The following is a 19,884-nucleotide window of genomic DNA, read 5'->3' on the forward strand; positions in this document are numbered from 1 at the left end:
AAAAACGTAAAAAAGGGGCGTAGAATCCAGACGAGGAGGAGGTGTGGTCTGTGGAGTTTTGATAACACTGGCTTGAAAGGTTTATAAACATTCATAAAGAGGGGAGTGTTTCTGAAAAATAGCGCCATCTGGAGACTTTTTCTGGAATTAAAACCCCCTGAAATACTCTGTACACAGACGTGAGGGGGCAAAAGGAGATGAAATACTTACGAGGATGTTTACTGATGCCCGACTGCATGTGTTTAACCAAACTAGTACCGCTGATAAGAATGAGTTACATAAGAAAAGGAAACACTAGCTGTGCTGGAAGCTGCTCGGACTGAGAAAACCGGTTCAGAATCGGCGTTTGAATGACTGTAGGCACAGCTTGATGCTTTTTTTTTTTAGTTTTTTTCCACGAGACAGCATGGTAGCGATAGGAGCATGCTTCGGGGGGGGCGGAGCCTGATGAGACGAACGTTCACATGCAGCTTCCTGGGAGGAAAAAGGAGTCTAGTCTGGGATCTAAAAGGGTTTGAGGAGGTGGTGGTAGTGTAACATGAGGTTAGAAGCAGGAGGAGGCCCTTGGAAGGAGGGCGTTTATGAGGAGTATAATGGTTTGAGGCAGACGAGAAAAAAGGGTCGTGGGGGGTGTGCGTGAACAAGTTTTCAGTCTGAAATGAGGGAACTACAATCATGGTGAGCTTCAGTCAGTCAGTCAATAGGTCGTTCACGCAGAAGCTGTAGTCCATCGCCGGTCATCTTTTTAGGGTTTTTGTTGGGATGTCTAGTCGTCGATGCAGATGACTTCCCCGCTGCGCTGCTCCCGCCTGTTGATCAGCTCTGCCTCCCGTTCCTTCTTCACAGACATGGGAGGCCCGTTCAGAACTGCAGGGAAAAAAAACAGAAAAAACAGTTCAGCCGGTTCAACATGTGCAGCTCCGAGCCTCCTCTCCTTCAGAGATCGAGGATGGAGGCTGGTCTAACAGGGAGATTTCACCGTTGATCTTTACAGTGTGGTCCAAATTAAAATGAGACTTGTATTTGCGTTTTTCAGTTAAACTCATGGAGAACATTGTGTCTCTTTGGATTACAGACATCAATCTCAGACACCTGTGATCATTAGTTTGTCAGGTGAGCTCAAAGGAAATCGACTAAAGGACGTTCCACATTATTAAGCAATATGAATGAAAAAGGATCTCTGGTGCTGAAAAGTGCAAAATAGTTGGACAAGCAATGAAAATCTTGGTTATTTCATGACAACTTAAGCGCAATCATCGTACTATTAAGGGATTTGTGGATGATTCAGACACACGGGTTTGTGCAGAAAAAGACAGACTAATACATGGGATTTAGAGAGCAGCCGCTAAAACACTATTACAAAGCAGCAAGCATACATCAAGGGGGAGGATCCTCCAGAAGCTTGCAGTTCTACGTAAACCTTCTATAGTGGGTAGTTGGTAGATGGCCATCATGTCCCAATAAGGCTACGACATCAGTAAGGAGGTGGTGGAGTCATGGTTTGGGCTGGAAACATGGGGCGAGAGCTGGTCGGTCTAATTAGGGTCCCTTTCCGTGGTCCAAAAAGAAGAATCGTGCTTTCCATAACAAAATCATCTTCATGTATGGCAATGCACCATCTGATGCTGCAAGGAATACTTCTGTTTCATTTGCCGCTTTGGACATAAAAGGAGATAAATTGATGGTGCAATGGATTCTCACTCCCAACTCGTCATATATCGGCGTGTGGTCAAGGACCCCCTCCGCGTCACTTTTGACGTTTTGGGTGTCCCCAAATAACCAGGGTCCCCAACCTCCGGGATGCGAACTGGTACTGGTCCAAGGGCCCCTTGGAACAGGGCCACTGACACTAATCAGGGGTCTCCAACCTTCGGGACAGTGACCAGTACCTGTACCGATCCAGTCTCAAACACAAACCAAGTACAGGTACCCTAACCCCAATGTGGTACCGGTGCCACGTCCCAAGGGTTAGGGGCCCGTGATTTAATGGGAACAGCAAGCCCGTCAAAAAAATGACCAATTAGGGACACCCAAAATGTCAAAATGTATGGGGGTTGCCTGTTAGAAGTTGGAGGTTTTTCATTGTCCAGGTCATAGACCGGAGCAGGTGCATCTTAAAGAGAGCACAGGTGTGTCTTGCAGATCCTTTGAAACTTGTACGGCCACTTTAAGGCATGTTCCTATTAAATCAGAGGTTCCCAACCTCTGGGCCACAAACTGGTACTATTCCAATGGCCACTTAGTACCAGGCCGCAGATGCTAATCAGGGGTCCCCAACCATTGGGACGCAGACCAGTACCAGAACGTGGACCAGTACAGTACCAGGGCATGGCCCGGACAAGTACCCTAACCCTAACTTGGTAGTGTCTGTTACCGTGTTCAATACCGTATCCTGAGGGTTGTGGACCTGTGATCTCATGAGAACAGACAGCCCGTCAAAAAACGACAAGTTGGGACACACAAAACGTCAAAAAGTGGTGCAGAAGGGGCCCGAACCATATGACAAGTTGGGAATGGGAATGTGTAGGATGGTGTGAAAAAATGTATACAAATAATAAAATAAATGTCTAATTTGTGCTAAAAACACAAGTAATTTGAATGATTCTGATCATTTTAATCATTTGAATGGCCGATCTTATTACAGATACAAATGTCCTGTGTGACCCATTTTTTCCCCAATTAATGATGAGGTTTTGCCTCTTCAGTAAACTTTCACCAACAGGCACATGAGGACACACAGCCCTCCTCAAACCTTCTCTCTGCACGGCTGCACAGCTGGCCAGCACAGGAATCTGTGCTTCCCACATTGGTGCGCTATCATAAACGTGCTCCGCAGAGGAATGGCGAGCCGAGCGCTCGTTTTAAAAACAAAGCCCAGAATAGTCTGAGCGTGCACCGCTCGCACTGGCGCTGCGAGGAGAAGACAAACTGTCATAACACTCACAGGCTGATCAAAGGCGTGATAAGGAGCGGGGCCGGAGAAGCTAAACCTGTGCGCGCGCCCGAGCGTCCAAAAGCAGGAGAGAGGGGGGCCGCGTTCGGGAGGACTTGTGGCTTTTTGCCAGTAGAGGCCAACAGAGGAAAAGTGGAGAGAGTTCTGTGTGTGTTCAAACTAAATCTGATAAGAGGCAAAACAAATCAAGGTAAGGACTGGGAGAGAGACACGCAACGTGGGGGCAGAAAACGCCAAAACAGAACTAAAACAGAGGAAAAAGTCTGTTCAAACGAGCTGTTGCCGCTCATCGTTTTAACTTTAAGAGCTCCAGTCCATGTGTGAGAGCCAATCTTTAGTCTTTCATCAATAAAAATTCACAAAATAAGACCACTGCAGGAGCTCTTAAACCTCAAATTTGCTTCTCTCCTCGTCCTGGAACTGTAAAGTTCACTAGAAGGACCACAGAAAGTCCAGAAAACTCTATAAAAGAGAGAAAAAAAAAGGAAAGTCTGGCCACCACGTTGGTCTGCTTCTACAAATTTTGCCTCCTATCTGACAGAAAACTTGGCCATGAATGTTGTTGCTCCCTGAAAAGCTTTATGTGAGCTCAAATGTGCCAAAACTTCTCATAAAGAGCTATGTTGTGAGTCTGACCGGTCGGGTTTTTTTGTTTTTAGGGATTTGAGAAGCACAGACCTGTCGTCAGATTGAGGAGTCTGCCCGACGATTTATAGAAAAAGAGAGCTAGACTAGAATGTTTTAATGCATCTATAATTTATTCATATCTAATGTCACACAATAAAAATTAAGAGTCAGTAAACCACTTACTTAAAACCTGAACTTAAAGCTTTTATTTTGAAAAACCCGACGGTAGCCTGGGTGACCCATAGTAATCAACTCATTCAATTTTTTGAATTACATTTTCTTACTCTGTGATTATTAATCATTTACTCTGTAGTCATTAGAGTCATTTTTTAGGTCGTAGCATAATAGCTTGAAGAGATTTTTTTGGATTATCATGTAAAAAAAAATCGCAGTCTTGAGGTTTTGTCTATAGTATCTCTTTCCTAACTCTTTCTGAACGAGGATGTTTCCATTCTCCAAGTTGATTCCAAAGCCAATTTTACTCCATAGTGTCAAGAAATCTCGAAATATGATAAGCCAAGCTGGCCACATGGGGGCGGTACAGTCGTACACAGCAAGTTTGGTTGTCTCGGCACGAAAAATGATGAAATTCTTAAGTGTGTTCGTTGTGCTGCTTAGAAAAAGTAACAAGATACGATTCAATTTTTTACACCAGCAGCAGTGGATGCAGTTTATTTTTACAAGATAGAAAATTAACGTTTACATTTTTCTTTTGATAAAAAAAAATCATAAATAACCTCTTAGTGATGTGTAATGTGATCACACCCGACACGACTTGAGTCAAATTCAAGAGAATCTGGCTACAGAGAAAAAATATGGCGCCTGAAAACTAATAGCCGGAAGTCCCTCCCCCCACAAAAAAAAATATAATTTTAAGCTTACCACCTTTTTGCCATTTTTTTCCTCAGTGACACTCTCTGTCACAGAGATAAAAACAGCATTCCGCGTCTCCGATCAGCTGATTCACGGAGAAAAAAACAGTTAGTTTATTCACATTCAAAGACGTAAAAGTTGATAGTTCTGAAAAGGTTTTTAAATATCATTTTGAAAGAGTTTTCTAAAGTTTACGACATTTCCGTTACGATTTCCGCTTCCGCGTACAGATTGATTCTGACGCCGTCTTGCGTGTGACCAGAGGCCCCTCGTCAAATTTGCCTTACTTGCCTGTTTTGATGTACGTTAAATTCGTTCCTAGATGCTTGTCCAAAGTGTGTTCTTTAACCTGATTTTCATGCGAATTTGCGTGGGTGAAATTTATATAAATAGAAATACATAAATCGACGCATCTTTCACCAAGATTATATGACTGGTGTTGTTAAGGTTTATAGAAATAAGATTTAAAAAAATCAAAAACAGCTTTAATTGTCTTCTTTGAGATTGAACATCACGCACAGCAAGACTTAGACGGAAGAAGTTGTTTTTATTACATTTCTTCCGATCAAAATTAAAGCAACATTGCCGATTAATTTTGTTAGCACCCATGATAAACTTAATAGTCAGCATCCAGTTACACAAATGCAGTGGAAAAATGTGTTTTCGTTCAGATTGATCTCCTCCTTTCACGTTCTTCCATTAAACTTTAAACCTCAACACTCCCCTTTAGAAAACACACTGTCACAGGCGTAAATGATGTCTGCTTTTGTTTTGATTTATTTAGTCTATTTCTTCAACACCGTGTGGCAAAAGCCAGAAACTTTTTTTTTTAGTCAAATGGAATATTCCTGGAGCTTCTGTTATGGGCTGTGAGAAACATCTGACGAAACTAAGGAGACATTTGTTAACAGTCTCGCTCGTGTCCTTCAAAGAAAAGCATCACTTTGAACACCAGTCATGAGAATGACTTGTTTACAGTGAACAGAAAAGCTAAACTTCTCTACATCTCAATTCTGAAAATCAGGTTTAAAACCAGAACAGGAAACTATTACACTTTTCATAATTTGTTGCACATTTTAAGTTTGAAAAGTTATGTTTAAACTCTGACTGTGAATAAGGCTTTATTTATTTTAAAGTGCATAACACAGTTTACCTTTTTTTTTTTTTTTTTTTTGCTGAATTAGTAAAATTACAAGTGAACTAGCTAGTAGCTCCTTACATACATTGAAAAAGACTTCCTGGGCAACACGTTCTCCTTCCTAACTCGTCATATTAAGAAGACATATGGATGGGGCCCCCTCCGTCTAGGGCGGGGGTCGGCAACCTGCGGCTCCGGAGCCGCATGCGGCCCTTCAAGCACCCCCTTGCGGCTCAGTGGAGATTCTTCAAGAATGTTTGATAATAATAAAAAAATGTTGGAAGGAAACATATTGTAGCGAATTGATTGGGAGCAGAGCCAAACAGCTGGCTGGCAGGTTTGATTCCAGCGATCACTTGTGTCCCATACGTTGTACGGCCCTCGGAGATTGAAGGAAGAACCGTACACGCAGGGCGTGTAAATCAATTGGAGTCAACATTTTGACTGCCATTTCTTTAACAGTACGGAGCCATTGAACAGCCGACACTGTGAGGACCCTCACTCATACACACACCACTCTCACTCATGGTGCCGGTAAAACACTCAAGTCCCATAATGCAACACAAGAACAGACACTAACTCCACCCACTAACAAGGAACTATTTCTAAATTAACAGTCAGGCTGCCACAATATTTTTGTTTTAATACGATTTCTGTAGGAGGACAAACATGACACAAACATCCTTTACGTTTTCCAGTTGTTGTGAGATGAGTGTAGATGCTTCCACGCCGTCTGAGTCAGCGCACAGCAGAATTCCTGCCCGTGCGTCTGGAGCGCACGTGAGCGCACGTTGCTACGCGGGTTTTGAAGTCGGGTCACGAGCTCCACGTACAAATCGGCACGCATTGAGCGCGCTGAATCTTCAATCCGGTTCAAGATTTCCACGCACAGTCGCAGCAGCTCAGAGCTGTAACTGTGCGTGGAAATCTTGAACCGGATTGAAGATTCAGCGCGGGAGCTGCTTGTGGGCGGAGTCTGCTTCAAAGCACAGAAGTACCAAACGTGATCACGAAGGAGAAATGAATCATTACGGTTTGTGTCCGGTCAGGTTAATATGACACCAAGATGAGATGAGCGCTAATGAACAGTAGAAGAAGAATAGAAGAAGAATCTCCTCCCCGCCACTGCGTGCGTGACCGCGCTGCTCCGGTGTGGATACCACCTGCTGAGCGCGGCGATGTGCAGGTCTCACACACCGGCCGCGTGCGGTGCGTGGCGGGGAGGAGATTCTCCTTCGATTGTATTTTTACTGTTCATTAGCGCTCATCTGCATCTACAACAGGGAGAACCGAAAGTAAAAGTGTTGAAAATCCCCCAAATCTTTCTGAAGACTTTTGTTTTCACAACTCTGTCCTTTTAAATGTCTGACTATAAGACTCACGCGCGCTCCAGACCAGGAATTTAGGTGTGCACGCGCTTATATTGACTCTTCATTGAAAGTGTGCGCTTTATTCACGCGGCCAGTGTGGAAGCACCTTAAAGGTGCGCGTTACATTTTTGTGTTTTTTTTTCAAATCCTCTAAATAAAAATGACATCAAAAATCAGATTTATTTATTGCATTTCTTTAATTTCATCAAAGCAATGAAACAAACTGTAATTCATTCATATTGTAGTGTATTGCTGTCGGTCTGGCAGCGCAAGGAATTGTGGGTTACCCATTCTTCTGCATGTCTGACTGGAATTGGATTTAAGTTTGGGTTTTCGTCAATGTGTTTTGTTGTCTGACTGTTGAACATTTATGATTTTGTCCTGTTATGTTTGAATTCTTCCTGCACCTGGAGTGAGAATGAGGGAGAGACTGATCAGAACCCCCTCTCGTTGTGTCATTGAGGCATGTCAAAATAAAAGCCCAAATGATCATTATGAGGATACTCATCTTTTGTCTGATAATTTTGATGCTGCAATATCTCATCAACTTGTCATGAGGCCAAAAACGTAGTTTATATGACACGAGGACACGCAGCAGGAGAAATAATCGTTTATTCCACACATTCTCCATGTGAAACTTACAGAGTAAAATTTACATAAGTCAATTCCATTTATGCGGCTCCAGACACATTTGGTTTTTATTGTATTGGTCCAAAGTGGCTCTTTCAACACTTTGGGTTGCCGACCCCTGGTCTAGGGTGTCCCCAACTAGTCGTTTTTGGACATACTGGCTGTTCCCAATAAATCACGGGTCCGCAACCATCTGGACGTGGTACTGGATGGGATATGGTCCCAGAACCGGGTAGGGTAAAGGTACTGGTACTAGGCCAAGGTACTGGTCCGCTCCGTGTCCCGAGGGTTGGGGACCCCCTGATTAGCGCATGGATTTTTTCATTGTCTGTATCCCAGAACCACGTGGCCCCTGGCCCGGTACCTGTTCGCGGCCCGGAGGTTGGGGTCCCCTGATTAAATGATGTGGAACAACTTTAAAAACAGGTGCAAACAAGCCACACTCCTCACAATTAAAAAGGGTGTTCCTCAGGGATCAACCTTAGGACAACTACTGTTTACCTATTACTATCTATGAACTCCTCAAAAATATACTTTTACGCTTATTCATAAGTGAACATTTTTCATTAATCATAACTTAATGTTATATAACTACATATCTACATGATTTTTTTACATTTTGTGTGGCCCATATTGGTATTTACATTCACAAGCTACATGTATTAAACAGTTCAGAAGGACGCCCTCATATCTCAAGACATCCTTAGTTTTAAAATAACACATTTTCATGTTTTAAAGTGTTTAAAATGCTTTCTCTTTATTTATACATTCACTTTACACATATACATGAGCAATGAAAAATGAATATTTTCTTGCAAACAGTTGTTGGGTTAGTTGGACATTTGGTTGATGGCTCACAATGTTTGAAATTCATCAAGTGATTTCAAATCATGACCAAGTGAATCAGCTTTTTATTATATTTTTTATTAAACCGATGTAACAGCGTGAGCCTCCTGAGAGCACTTTGTAATGTTGCTTTATCTGGTGGAATTATTTTTAACGGATTCAACTGCAATTACATCTTTTATTCATCTATTTTCTCTTTTTATAGATGGCGTTGTCATGCCAACACTCTCTCATACAAGAAATTTCTCTAAATTCTTGTTGTTTTTTATAAAAATATTTTTTTAGTTAGGAACTTAAAAAAAAGAAAAAAGAGATAAATAATTTGTAAAAAAACAAAACAAAAGGCATTTTCACACGTCCCACACATACAAATACAAAAATCCCTGACTGTCGCACTTGTTGCAGGAATCTCCAGGTTGGTCGGCGTGAACGTCACAGTTGGAAAACTCAACGAGACGGTCTGCGGAGTTTTAGTTTCTCTGGGATTACGGGACACTTTCCATCACGCTGTCACAATAAAGAAGCTCCAGGGACAAAAGCGTCTCTGCGAGCTTCAAAGAGTTTCCCTTTTTATTTATTGATTTCTTTTTTTGGTTCCTTTGTAACAGATTACAGCTTTCACAACCGAGGAAGAGCGGCTCATAAATACTGTTCAGCAAACAGGAAATGGGGCTATTTTCAGTCGTCTCTAAAATTGAAGCAGCACATCTGAGTGGGTTAAAGCCATGTAGTGTTGTTTATTTAGGTTCCAGCTCCTTTGTTTGGTTGGACGTAGGAATGCGCGGCGGTCCGCAGGGATCCGTGTTTGAAACATTTTTTCTTTGCCGTCATTTTTTTTTGGTTTTCACCGTTTCTTGGATTTCGTCTCAAGAGTGAGGTCGGTGGATACATGAAGGCTTTACCCGTGTGTGTGTGAGGCTCTGAATGAGCGAGACGGAGGAGTGCAGGTCTGTGGAGGAATGAGGGAGGACGGGGTCAGATGGAGGCGACCGGCTTGTTCAGTCAGCCTTCACATGAAGAATTGAACCGAAGGGAAATCTTTTTGGCTCAGAGGTAACAGAAGTCTCAAAAAAAAAAAAGAAAATAAGTGTGAAGAAGTATAAAAAAATAATAATATCCTTTGCTGCCTTTTGCTTCCATTCAGCCCTCATACCTGAATTTCCTTGAGAGAAAAAAATCGAGGTGATTGAATAAACATCCTCCGCTTTTCTTGTCTCTTGAGTGCAGTCAGACTTTTTTGGGTTTTTATTTTTTTCCCCGTAGCACCTTTTGACCTCTCTTTTTTTCTAATTTCTGCAGTTGATTGCTTGCTTTTCTTTGGGGGGGGTCAAAGAGCCAGCGCTGCTTTTCATTTCACGTTTCCTGTCCTCTTTTTTTCTATAAAGTTGTGCCTCCCATCGTTTCTTTTTCTCCTCCTCACATTCCAGCAGTGTCAGAGTTCTCCTTTTCCTTGTTTTTTGGGATTTCTTCTCGCTTGTTCCCCCCCCCTCCTCCTTTCAGGGCTTCTTTGGTCGTCCGTTGCGCGGCAGGTTCTCCACCGTGTTGCTGAGTCGGTACTTGACGATGATGCTGTGCACCGTCGACTTTGGCATCCTCAGCTCCAGCCCTATGGCCCCCTCCGATTTGCCGTCCTTCCAGAGGTCAACCACCCGCTGCCGCTGCACCACATCGTGCTCCTTGGTCTTCTGGCAGAACCCGCTGGCGGTCGGCCCCCAGGCGGCTCCACCGGCAGCTCCCCCGGTGGCCCCGGCAGCTGCAGCGGCTTCTGTGGGGGCAGACAAGCGGCAAGACTGTAGTGGAGGCTCGGAGAGGGGCAGCAGGATAATGTGACACTTTTACTCTTTAAGCTTCCCTCGGGAGGGGGGTCAGAGGTCAGAGAGAGCGCTACTGGAGCTGTCGGGGAGGGGGCAGCGGGGCAGGTGCGTGGTGATACGAGGAGCGAATGAGCTCCCCTCCGTCTTCTCAAAAGAACAAGATTTACTAGCACAAAAAATCCTTTGGAGCAAACAGGTGAAGCACAGATGCATTTTTCTTCAGAGTGCAGACAAGTGTTCCCCTCATTACTGAGGAGTTCTTGAAGGTTAACCATTATTTCGGAGCCTGACCTCAATCAACTTCATAAGTGCGGTTTGATTCTCTGTCCTCAGGCCGCTCAAACCCACAGAGCAACACGGCTCATTTGGGAGCAGCCCGACGGCGGGCCCAGCCCTCGTCACAACACGCCGTTTACACAAACCGAGCTCCCGCGGTCTGAGTCCCGCTCAAAATACCTCGCTACAAAGTGGGAATGTTTTCTTGGCACGGAGAGGCTCAGACGGGCTGAGCGTAATGACATTTTCAGAGATAGGCTCTGGCTCTCTGCATTGCAATGCTTTTGACAGATGTCTCAGGCTACAATTACCAAAAAAAGGGAAAAAAAATCAAGATACAGAGAGTGAGAGATCTGAGAGGGTGTTGTGGTTTTTTTATTTTTTCGGGCAAAGCAGTACTATCAGGTTTTACCAGTTATCTCTGCTATCCAAACATCTCCAGACACATTCACAGCAGGACGTGTGTGCAGAGTATTGTGAGACAACTCTTAGGAAGAAAATAAATTCACAATCAGCCTGTAAGCAAGAACGGCAATGTGAGTGGAGCCCGAAACAATCTGAGAAGTCGTACCGAGATTCAGGCAGTCATTTACAGACCCACTCAAATTAAAAGGATTTTTTTAACATGTTAATGTGGGATTTTTCTGACGAAAGAGGATGTATGAGTCACATTTTGTTGCATAGGGGTGAAACTTATATTAAGTGCAACTTGTATGTGATTTTTTTTTAAATAAATAGCAACAACCACTAGAGGGCACTGTAGGTGTGTGTATCAGTATTTTCTAGTGACAGCAACACAGAAGAAGAGGAAGTAGCGCCGCTCAGTCTCATGCTACGTTCACACCGGCCCGATCAAGCGACCACTTCCACTAAAAAAATCTATATTAAACGAGCGTCTACGCGCGTTTCTGGCTTTCGCGTTTAAAACTCTTGTTCAAGTGTCGCGATGCAAGTTATTAAGTCTGTTTTTGAGCTCTATGTACAAAACAGAATTTGAAAGTTAATCCAGTTGAACCTCGATCAGTGTGGGTCTTTTATGCAACACAATATATCATTATGACAAATAAGCACAAAAGCAAGCATGAAAGTTTGGAGTCTGAGCATGTTAGGAGATGAAAATTCCTTCATATAGCAGAGCGGCACATTTGTGTTTGATTTTTGGTAATGTCTATTTCAGGTGTCTGTCTGGCAGCTGCATCAGAATCTCTGCCACAGATGTGTTTTTTTCCTCTCCACTCCATATGTATTGTAGATTTTCACAATTAAAGCTGCTGAAGTAGGAGAACCATCGGGTACTTCTGCTGGCCACACAGTTTAAGATAATAATGAAATGTGAGACCTCAATGGCGCTGCTCTAATGAAAGTTAGTGGATTGAGAAAATGACCTTTCACACAGAATGTCTTTTTTGGGATGTCTGAACAGACGTTTTTTTTTGTTTCTGTGGATTTTCTGGAACAAACTATCCAAACTAAGACAAGATTTGCTGCATACTTTATTTAAGAATAGGAGCAGCATTCTGTGCTGTTATTGCCAACTACAGTTTTTGTTGCCAACTATTCAGACCCTAATCTCTGGCCAGCTTAGTTCATGAGAGTTGAAGGCTCTGCAGCAAAAAATGGATGCAGAGAGCTGTACTAAATCAGATTAGGTTGTGAGTGAACAGTATGTGCATAAAAAAACAGCTGAAACGATGACGGCTAATCTTAGATCAGTACAGCCTAAAGTTGAATTTATTTAGAAGTTTGTCTCCTTTTTTGTTCCATCTTTTACATATGAAACAACTTACAGGTGAGGATCAAAATATTAGGTTTTAATACAAATGCATTAGCATGAAATGTGATATGTTTTAGATAAATGTGTTTTTATTACATTTGTTTAACAAAAGCCTAAACTACCAAAACACACACCAACAAACAAACTAAAAGTGCCCCTCTTCAAAAAATAAAAAATAAAAAACACAACTAGAATATAACCCCATTATGTTGAATGATAAGATAAATTTGCTAAAGCAGTAAAAACAATTAACGTGATAAACAAATAAGAAATATTAAAAAGGTCTAAGGCAAAAATACCCAAATGAAGCAAACGAGTTACATAAAATTGAAGGTGTTGAACAATGTAAAATGGATTAGTGATAAACAGTGTAAAATGTTAACCTGAGGTGTTAAAAGCTAATGTGTTAAACAGGTTAAATTATTTGTAGGAGTAGAAGTGGCATCTGAGCAAAGGTTAAATAACAAGCTAAAGTGCTAAACAAACTTAAGGTGTTTCCAGGGTTAAAATGGTAAACAAGCAAAAGTGACAAAAAAATAAACAGGTTATTAGGGTTTAGATGCTAAACAAGCTAAAATGCTAAAATAAATAAATAAAACAAGCTAATGTGTTATTATGGGTTTAGATGCTAAACAAGCTAAAATGCTAAAATAAATAAATAAATAAAGCTAATGTGTTATTAGGGTTTAGATGCTAAACAAGCTAAAGTGCTAAAAAAATAAATGTGTCATTAAGGTTTAGATGCTAAACAAGCTAAAATGCTAAATAAATGAATCAAGCTAATGTGTTATTATGGGTTTATATGCTGAACAAGCTAAAATGCTAAGAAAAAAAGGAAAAGAAAAAAGAAGAGTTAAAGCAGACAACAAGCTAAAATCAAATAATATCCCAATAAATGATTGCTACATGTACATGCTAAACCTGTTGGATGGATGCTATCTGCCTCCCAGCCCTTGACACACTTTAACCTAAAGGTAGCAGTGTACAGCAACAAAGCAAAAACACATTTGAAATCGTTCCAACAGCTATAAAGAGGTGAAAAAGTTCTAAATGTTTAAGCATGTGATGCAATTTAAAGTGTTTTTAAATGATCTACAAAATGCTATCAAGCCTAAAGCGTAAGCTCCCACTTTGCCATCTTTTAGCTATATATACAACATTTTATTTTTCTTAACTTGCCCATAGAAAAGCTGATTTTCTGCCAGTGGCTGGAGTCAATAAATTCCACATAATCATATTAAAAAAATACATAAAACCTTGTATTTGCAGAGTTTTTTGTGTTTGGTTTTGAAATATTAGTTTTAAACATTTGTTTATACCAGCAGCTATAAAAAAGCTTTCAAGTATTCTAAACATGAAAGCACTTACAAAAACACAATAATGAAAATTTCAAATCATAAAGCAACATAAACTAGACAAATAAAACACAAGTGTTTAAACAACAACAGTGATTTGAGGGTCTTGATTCTCCTTCCTTTAGATAAGTCAGTCGGCACAATAACCTGTTTTTTGGGAGCCATTCAAAAGTGAACCTCAAGGTAATCCTCCAGTCAGCACCTCTTAGCCGTAGCGCAGGAAGCATCTTAAGCCGCTTTGAGAACTGTCCTCTTTGTCAAAAACTGGTTCAAAACATACAACTTCAGGATAATCTTTGGTCAACATCTCCATTTTCACTGCCATAAGCTTAAACTTAATTACGTCTACAAATATTACACAACTGAAAGACCCACTCTGATGAAAATCAAGTTTTTAACATGTTCTTGTGGCATTTTTCTGATGATGGCGGACATATATAACGAAAAGAGTGCAACGTGCCAACAGTCCCGCCCACAACTCCAAAGACAACATTTCTAATGAACACTTTGCAGAAACTACGTTCAAGAAAAAGACTTGGAATTGGGCTAAAAACGACATACTGTATTTTTCGGAGTATAAGTCCCCCTTTTCTCCATAGTTTGGCCAGGAGTCTGATTTTTTAAAACATAAGTAGGGTCATATATTTGTGATTTTCCCTCTTACAACCGCTTGCCCTTTAGCGGTTCTTTCCCACTAACAACCACTAGAGGGCACTGCAGGTGTTTGTATCAGTATTTGCTACTGACGGAGGAGGAAGCACCGTTCAAAAACCTACTCTTGGACAAGAACTGGGCATCAAATTTGATGTCAAAGTGTTAAAACAGAAGTGGTGGACGTAAATTTGACGTGTGAATCACCTTCAACTCTGGACGATACGGTAATCATAATTAAAAGACCACAGAGAATACTTTTACAATAGATCCAAGGATGATCAGAGTGGGTCTTTAAAAACTAGCTGCTCTCACAAGCTAATTTCCCATAGCTGTTTTTACAGCTTAAGATAAGGGAAATGGAGAAAGAAAACAAGCAAAACCTCTTAAGAACTTGGAATGAAGAGCACACAAGTTGACCTAAATAAACCAAATCTGCTGAGGCAGTGATAATCACCCAATCATGCTAAGATACGATCAGATCCTCTGCCTTAGGCAGCAACTGAAACAGAAAAAAAATCTCAGCAAAGACATAAATCTGTTTGAAGGCCTCAGCTTGCCAAGTGTCAAACATATCAAACAAAGCTGGGCTTTCTTTCAGTAAATGATGTTAAGGACAATAACCATCAGAACCTTCCTGCAACTCCCTTTTCATTTTCCACGCCTGACTGACCATCACTGCTTGTCCTAAGTGTGCCCTCCCTCCAGCATGAAGGTCTGTGAGGTCACCAGCAGAGGCACTGACCTGATATAAAGGATCCTGGCGGCATTTGACTGTAGTTGGCGCCACCCATATGAAGTGCGCTTGGGGGTGCAGGTGTGTAGGGGGCTCCGTAGGCCTGAGGGGTTGCGTAGGGTCCTGGAGGTATGGGCTAAATATAGAAAGAAACATTTATTTTCTTTAGCAGGAGAAACCAAAAAGTCTAACTGCTTCTCAGTTATGCAAACATGCCAAAAAAGAAAAGAAGAAGCTGCTGACTTAGCAGGAGTGGAGAAAAGCAAATGGGTGATAGTATGAAAGGCTCAGTGTTTTCACTGGAAGACCTTCATCTATTATTTTGCCAGTGGCAGCCGGAGCAGGTTCCAGCATGGCGGCGTGCGTGAGCGGAGAGCTGCTTACAGGGGGCGTGTGCGTCTCTGTGCCTTTGCTGGCGAGCCGGCTGAGAATGCTCCTCTCGGACATTTGGAGGCGAGCGGCGATAGGCGGGACTCTGGATAACGTGGCTGGAAGCCGGGTCACGTCGGCCTTCATGTCACTCAGCAGCTCCTCCAACTGGTTCAGCACTGCAACCACAGATGATTTAAAGTGATAAAAACCAGATTTTCTTCTTGAAATGTTCTTATCTACAGTTTATTTAACTATAGAGTCCTCGAAAATGTTCACTGATGTCCCAAATTTACCATGAAGAGATTGCAGCCTCTCTTCTTTAATCTAACATATTTTCCACCGCCATGAAGTGCATCACTGACCAGAGGCGGTCTCTTGCAGTTAGATAAAATATCACGAGTAGAAGTGCGAGCCAAGAACATGAACAGCAGGGTGGTGTTATTCTTTCAGCGGCGCGGTGTAAACATGGAAAGAGCTGTCAGGAAGCCAGCGAGGAACTGTTTGGAGCTGTCGTCGAACAACGAAAGCTTATCTGGGGGCACCACGGATGAAAGCTCTAGTCAGAGCAATACGGTTTAAGGTTTCACAACACATGAATTGATGTTTATTTAGCTGTTTCTAGTCAGTTCTATTTTTTCCCGAATGTTTGTTAAAATATATCGAATTTTCCGCACTACAGGGTCATAAATATCAATGAATTGTCTATTTTCAAGCTTGTCATGCATAAGGCGCCCGAACTATAAACCGCATTAAGGCAGACAAAAGAGTCACAGATATTTATGTTTGTTAAAATTTATTGACTGCGTTCATAGTAACTCTTAAACTTGAGTGTAACACGCTAGCACGTCAGAGGCGTTAGCTGTGTTAGCCACATTAGAGTATTCATAATACCTTATAAATGTCATCCCACTCAAACAAACATTACTGTAACTACGCTAGCTCACAAATTTGTCGATAACACACTAAAAATACACAGTCCGATACCGGACTATGCTAGCCCACAAATTGTCAGTAGCATGCTAAAAGAACACTCCGACAGCAGACTATGCTAACTCACCACCTTGTCAGTAAAATGCTAAAAATACACGGTCCAACAACAGACCATTGTCTGTTGTTGGACCGTGTATTTTTAGCATTTTACTAACTCACATCTGTGTTAGTAACACGTAAAAATACACAATCCGATACCGGACTATGCAAACTCACAACTTTGTTAGTAACACGTTAAGATACACAATCCGACACTGGACTATGCTAGCTCACAACTTTGTTGGTAACACGTAAAAATACACAGTCCGATACCGGAATATTCAAACTCACAACTTTGTCAGTAATACGTTAAAATACACAGTCCGATACTGGACTATGCTAGCTCACAACTTTGTTAGTAACACGTAAAAATACACAATCCGATACCAGACTATGCTAGCTCACAACTTTGTCAGTAACACGTTAAAATACACAATCCGATACCAGACTATGCTAGCTCACAACTTTGTTAGTAACACGTAAAAATACACAATCCGATACCAGACTATGCTAGCTCACAACTTTGTCAGTAACACGTTAAAATACACAATCCGATACCAGACTATGCTAGCTCACAACTTTGTTGGTAACACGTAAAAATACACAATCCGATACCAGACTATGCTAGCTCACAACTTTGTTAGTAACACGTTAAAATACACAATCCGATACCAGACTATGCTAGCTCACAACTTTGTTAGTAACACGTTAAAATACACAATCCGATACCAGACTATGCTAGCTCACAACTTTGTTAGTAACACGTTAAAATACACAATCCGATACCAGACTATGCTAGCTCACAACTTTGTTGGTAACACGTAAAAATACACAATCCGATACCAGACTATGCTAGCTCACAACTTTGTTAGTAACACGTTAAAATACACAGTCTGATACCAGACTATGCTAGCTCACAACTTTGTCAGTAACATGTAAAAATACACAGTCCGATACTGGACTATGCTAGCTCACAACTTTGTTGGTAACACGTTAAAATACACAATCCGATACCAGACTATGCTAGCTCACAACTTTGTTGGTAACACGTAAAAATACACAATCCGATACCAGACTATGCTAGCTCACAACTTTGTTAGTAACACGTTAAAATACACAGTCTGATACCAGACTATGCTAACTCACAACTTTGTCAGTAACACATAAAAAAGCACAGACTTTTTTGCTAAAAAAAAAAAAAACTTTACTGTGACTACCCTAACTCCAAACCTTGTCAGTAACGTAATAATCCCAATCTGACACCACTACACGTTAGCTGCGTTAGCATGCCCAAAATAATACCCGACCAAACATTTTGACAGGGCGCTGTATACCTTTCAAAACTGGTTCGACATCAGTGGGGACGACCTTATAAAAGGCAAACTGTCGTTTTTTTGGGTAGATGTCTCTTGTAGTTCCCTAGAGGCTCAATGAATATAGAATGTCCTTTTGTGGTACGTGGCTGAATGTGTTTGTGGTATGTGTATCGTGTATTTTTAAGGATAATGGAAGTTGCACTGACTTATGACTTATGTCGTACGGTGCACTTCCGCCGCACTTTAGTCATTAGTTAGGCTGGCTTCTTACTGACCACGAGCAAATGGCGAGTGTTCAGGTGATGTCCACACACACAAACTACACTCTGATTGTCTAGTTTCCAACAGTTAGGCTGTAGGTAAAGAAAGCACACCTATTCCTTGAATGACACTAACAGGTTTCTAGTGCAGGAACTTCACTCTTACTGACTTAGAATAAAGGTATTTTATGTTGTGATGTTCCAGTCGTTGTTCACCTTTATGCAGAACGGCGTTGGCGGGTTTGTTGCCTGCCAGTGACTCCTTGCTGAGGTGCTGGTGCGACTCCGCCAGGCACTCCACCTCGGCGAAGCGTGCGTTGAGCGCCATGGCCGGGTGGCTGGGGTCCTGCGTCATGTTCAGGTACGCCGCCCGCCGCAGCTGCTCTTCTATCACCAGAGCCTGCTCCAAAAGCTGGAGGACGAGGTTAAGAGGAGGTGAGAGAGCTAAAAATATAATTTAGTCTGCATAAAAAAAATAAATAAATAAAAAAGAATTATTAATGAGATGCAGAGTTTGAGTGGTTGATCTCTAATGAGAAGGTTGCCACTTTGTTTGGCTGTGTTGAGGTGTCCTTGAGCACTTGACACTAAATTAATTAATGTTTTAAAAAGTATTTTTACGTTTTTTGAAAGGGATTTCAAAAATTCAGGTGAGAAGTTTATTTTTAATTCAAAAAAACATAATGAGAAAAATCTTTTATGTTAGAATGTAAACACATATCAGTTGTAATATTTCTATGATTCTTATACTTTGATAAGCAGAATATGTGGATAATATCACATAAATGTATATTTTTCTAAGGTAAGAACTCTGTTTTAATCTGACTTTATGTACAGTATCGTAGGAAAAAGCATTTTAACTTATTTTCCTCTCATTCCTCTTTTTTTTCTTCATAAAGTGTTTTATCTTAATTTTTAAAATACATTTAAATATGAATAAAATACATTTTTTGCCACCCTAAAAATACTTACAGTGTTGTCAGAATTTTTTTATGTAATTTTTTTTTTGTCTTTTTTTTGGTATACACATTTAAAAAAAAAAAGTACAACTATATTTACAAAAAGTTCTTTCTTTACACATTCTGTGAAAAAACATACACTCATGATTTAAAAACAGGAAATATTTCCAGTAATCAGCTTCCAAAAGCATTTCTTAAACCTTGATTTCTGCTCTGAGTCAGACAGGAGTCTGGGAAAAAAACAAAAAATCATCGATTAGTCATTTCTAAAGATTCTGTAACGCCAGCAGTGACAAACACAAGAGGGGAAACTAGTGAGAAGATTATTCTGGTCTTGTGGGTCGCTGATGTCATGCTTTCACAAACCTTCAGTCATTTAACTGAAGAAAAAAAGGGTGAAAGATGGCGTGAATGAGGATGTTGTGGGGAGGATCTGCAGCATGTGAGCCGCTCAAAAACAGGATGAGAGCCTTTTCAGAAATGCTCAAGTCAGCAGAACCTTTCAGCTAAAATGTGGGTCTAGGGCGGGGGTCGGCAACCTGCGGCTCCGGAGCCGCATGCGGCTCTTGAAGTCCTCCCTTGCGGCTCAGTGGCGCTTTTTCAAAAATGCTTTGAATTTAATTTGAAGATGTTGGAAGGAAATATATTGTTGCGATTTGGGTGGGAGCAGAGCCACAGAGAACTGGCCGACTAATTCCAGACATCACCTGTGTCCCATACATTGAACGGTCCTTAGTGATTAGAATACGAAGCGCACACGCGGGTCATGGAGACCATTTGGTGTCAACATTTTGACTACCATTTTTTTAACAGCTCCGATCCACAGAACAGCCGACACTGTGAGGAGCCTCACTCATACACACACCACTCTCACTCATGGTGCCGGTAAAACACTCAAGTCCCAT

General features: G+C 41.4%; 1 protein-coding gene across 3 annotated transcripts in view; it reads right to left on the reverse strand.

Annotated features, from left to right (window-relative positions):
* Positions 1-6: 6 nt before the first annotated feature.
* Positions 7-19,884, reverse strand: part of chd3 (chromodomain helicase DNA binding protein 3) — a 57,234-nt gene continuing 37,356 nt past the window's right edge. For 2 of the 3 annotated variants that reach the window (XM_024287635.2, XM_024287636.2), the window contains exons 37-40: positions 18,237-18,432; positions 15,428-15,591; positions 15,053-15,179; positions 8,200-10,202 (exon numbers count right to left, since the gene is read on the reverse strand). In XM_024287635.2, the coding sequence (XP_024143403.1) occupies positions 9,934-10,202; positions 15,053-15,179; positions 15,428-15,591; positions 18,237-18,432 (756 nt within the window). In that variant the 3' untranslated portion in view covers positions 8,200-9,933. Of the gene's footprint in view, positions 868-8,199; positions 10,203-15,052; positions 15,180-15,427; positions 15,592-18,236; positions 18,433-19,884 lie in introns of those variants that run through there. The other variant, XM_024287637.2, reaches the window with a different exon arrangement.

This window comes from Oryzias melastigma, linkage group LG18, assembly GCF_002922805.2.
Source record: "Oryzias melastigma strain HK-1 linkage group LG18, ASM292280v2, whole genome shotgun sequence".
NCBI classification, from domain to species: Eukaryota; Metazoa; Chordata; class Actinopteri; order Beloniformes; family Adrianichthyidae; genus Oryzias; species Oryzias melastigma.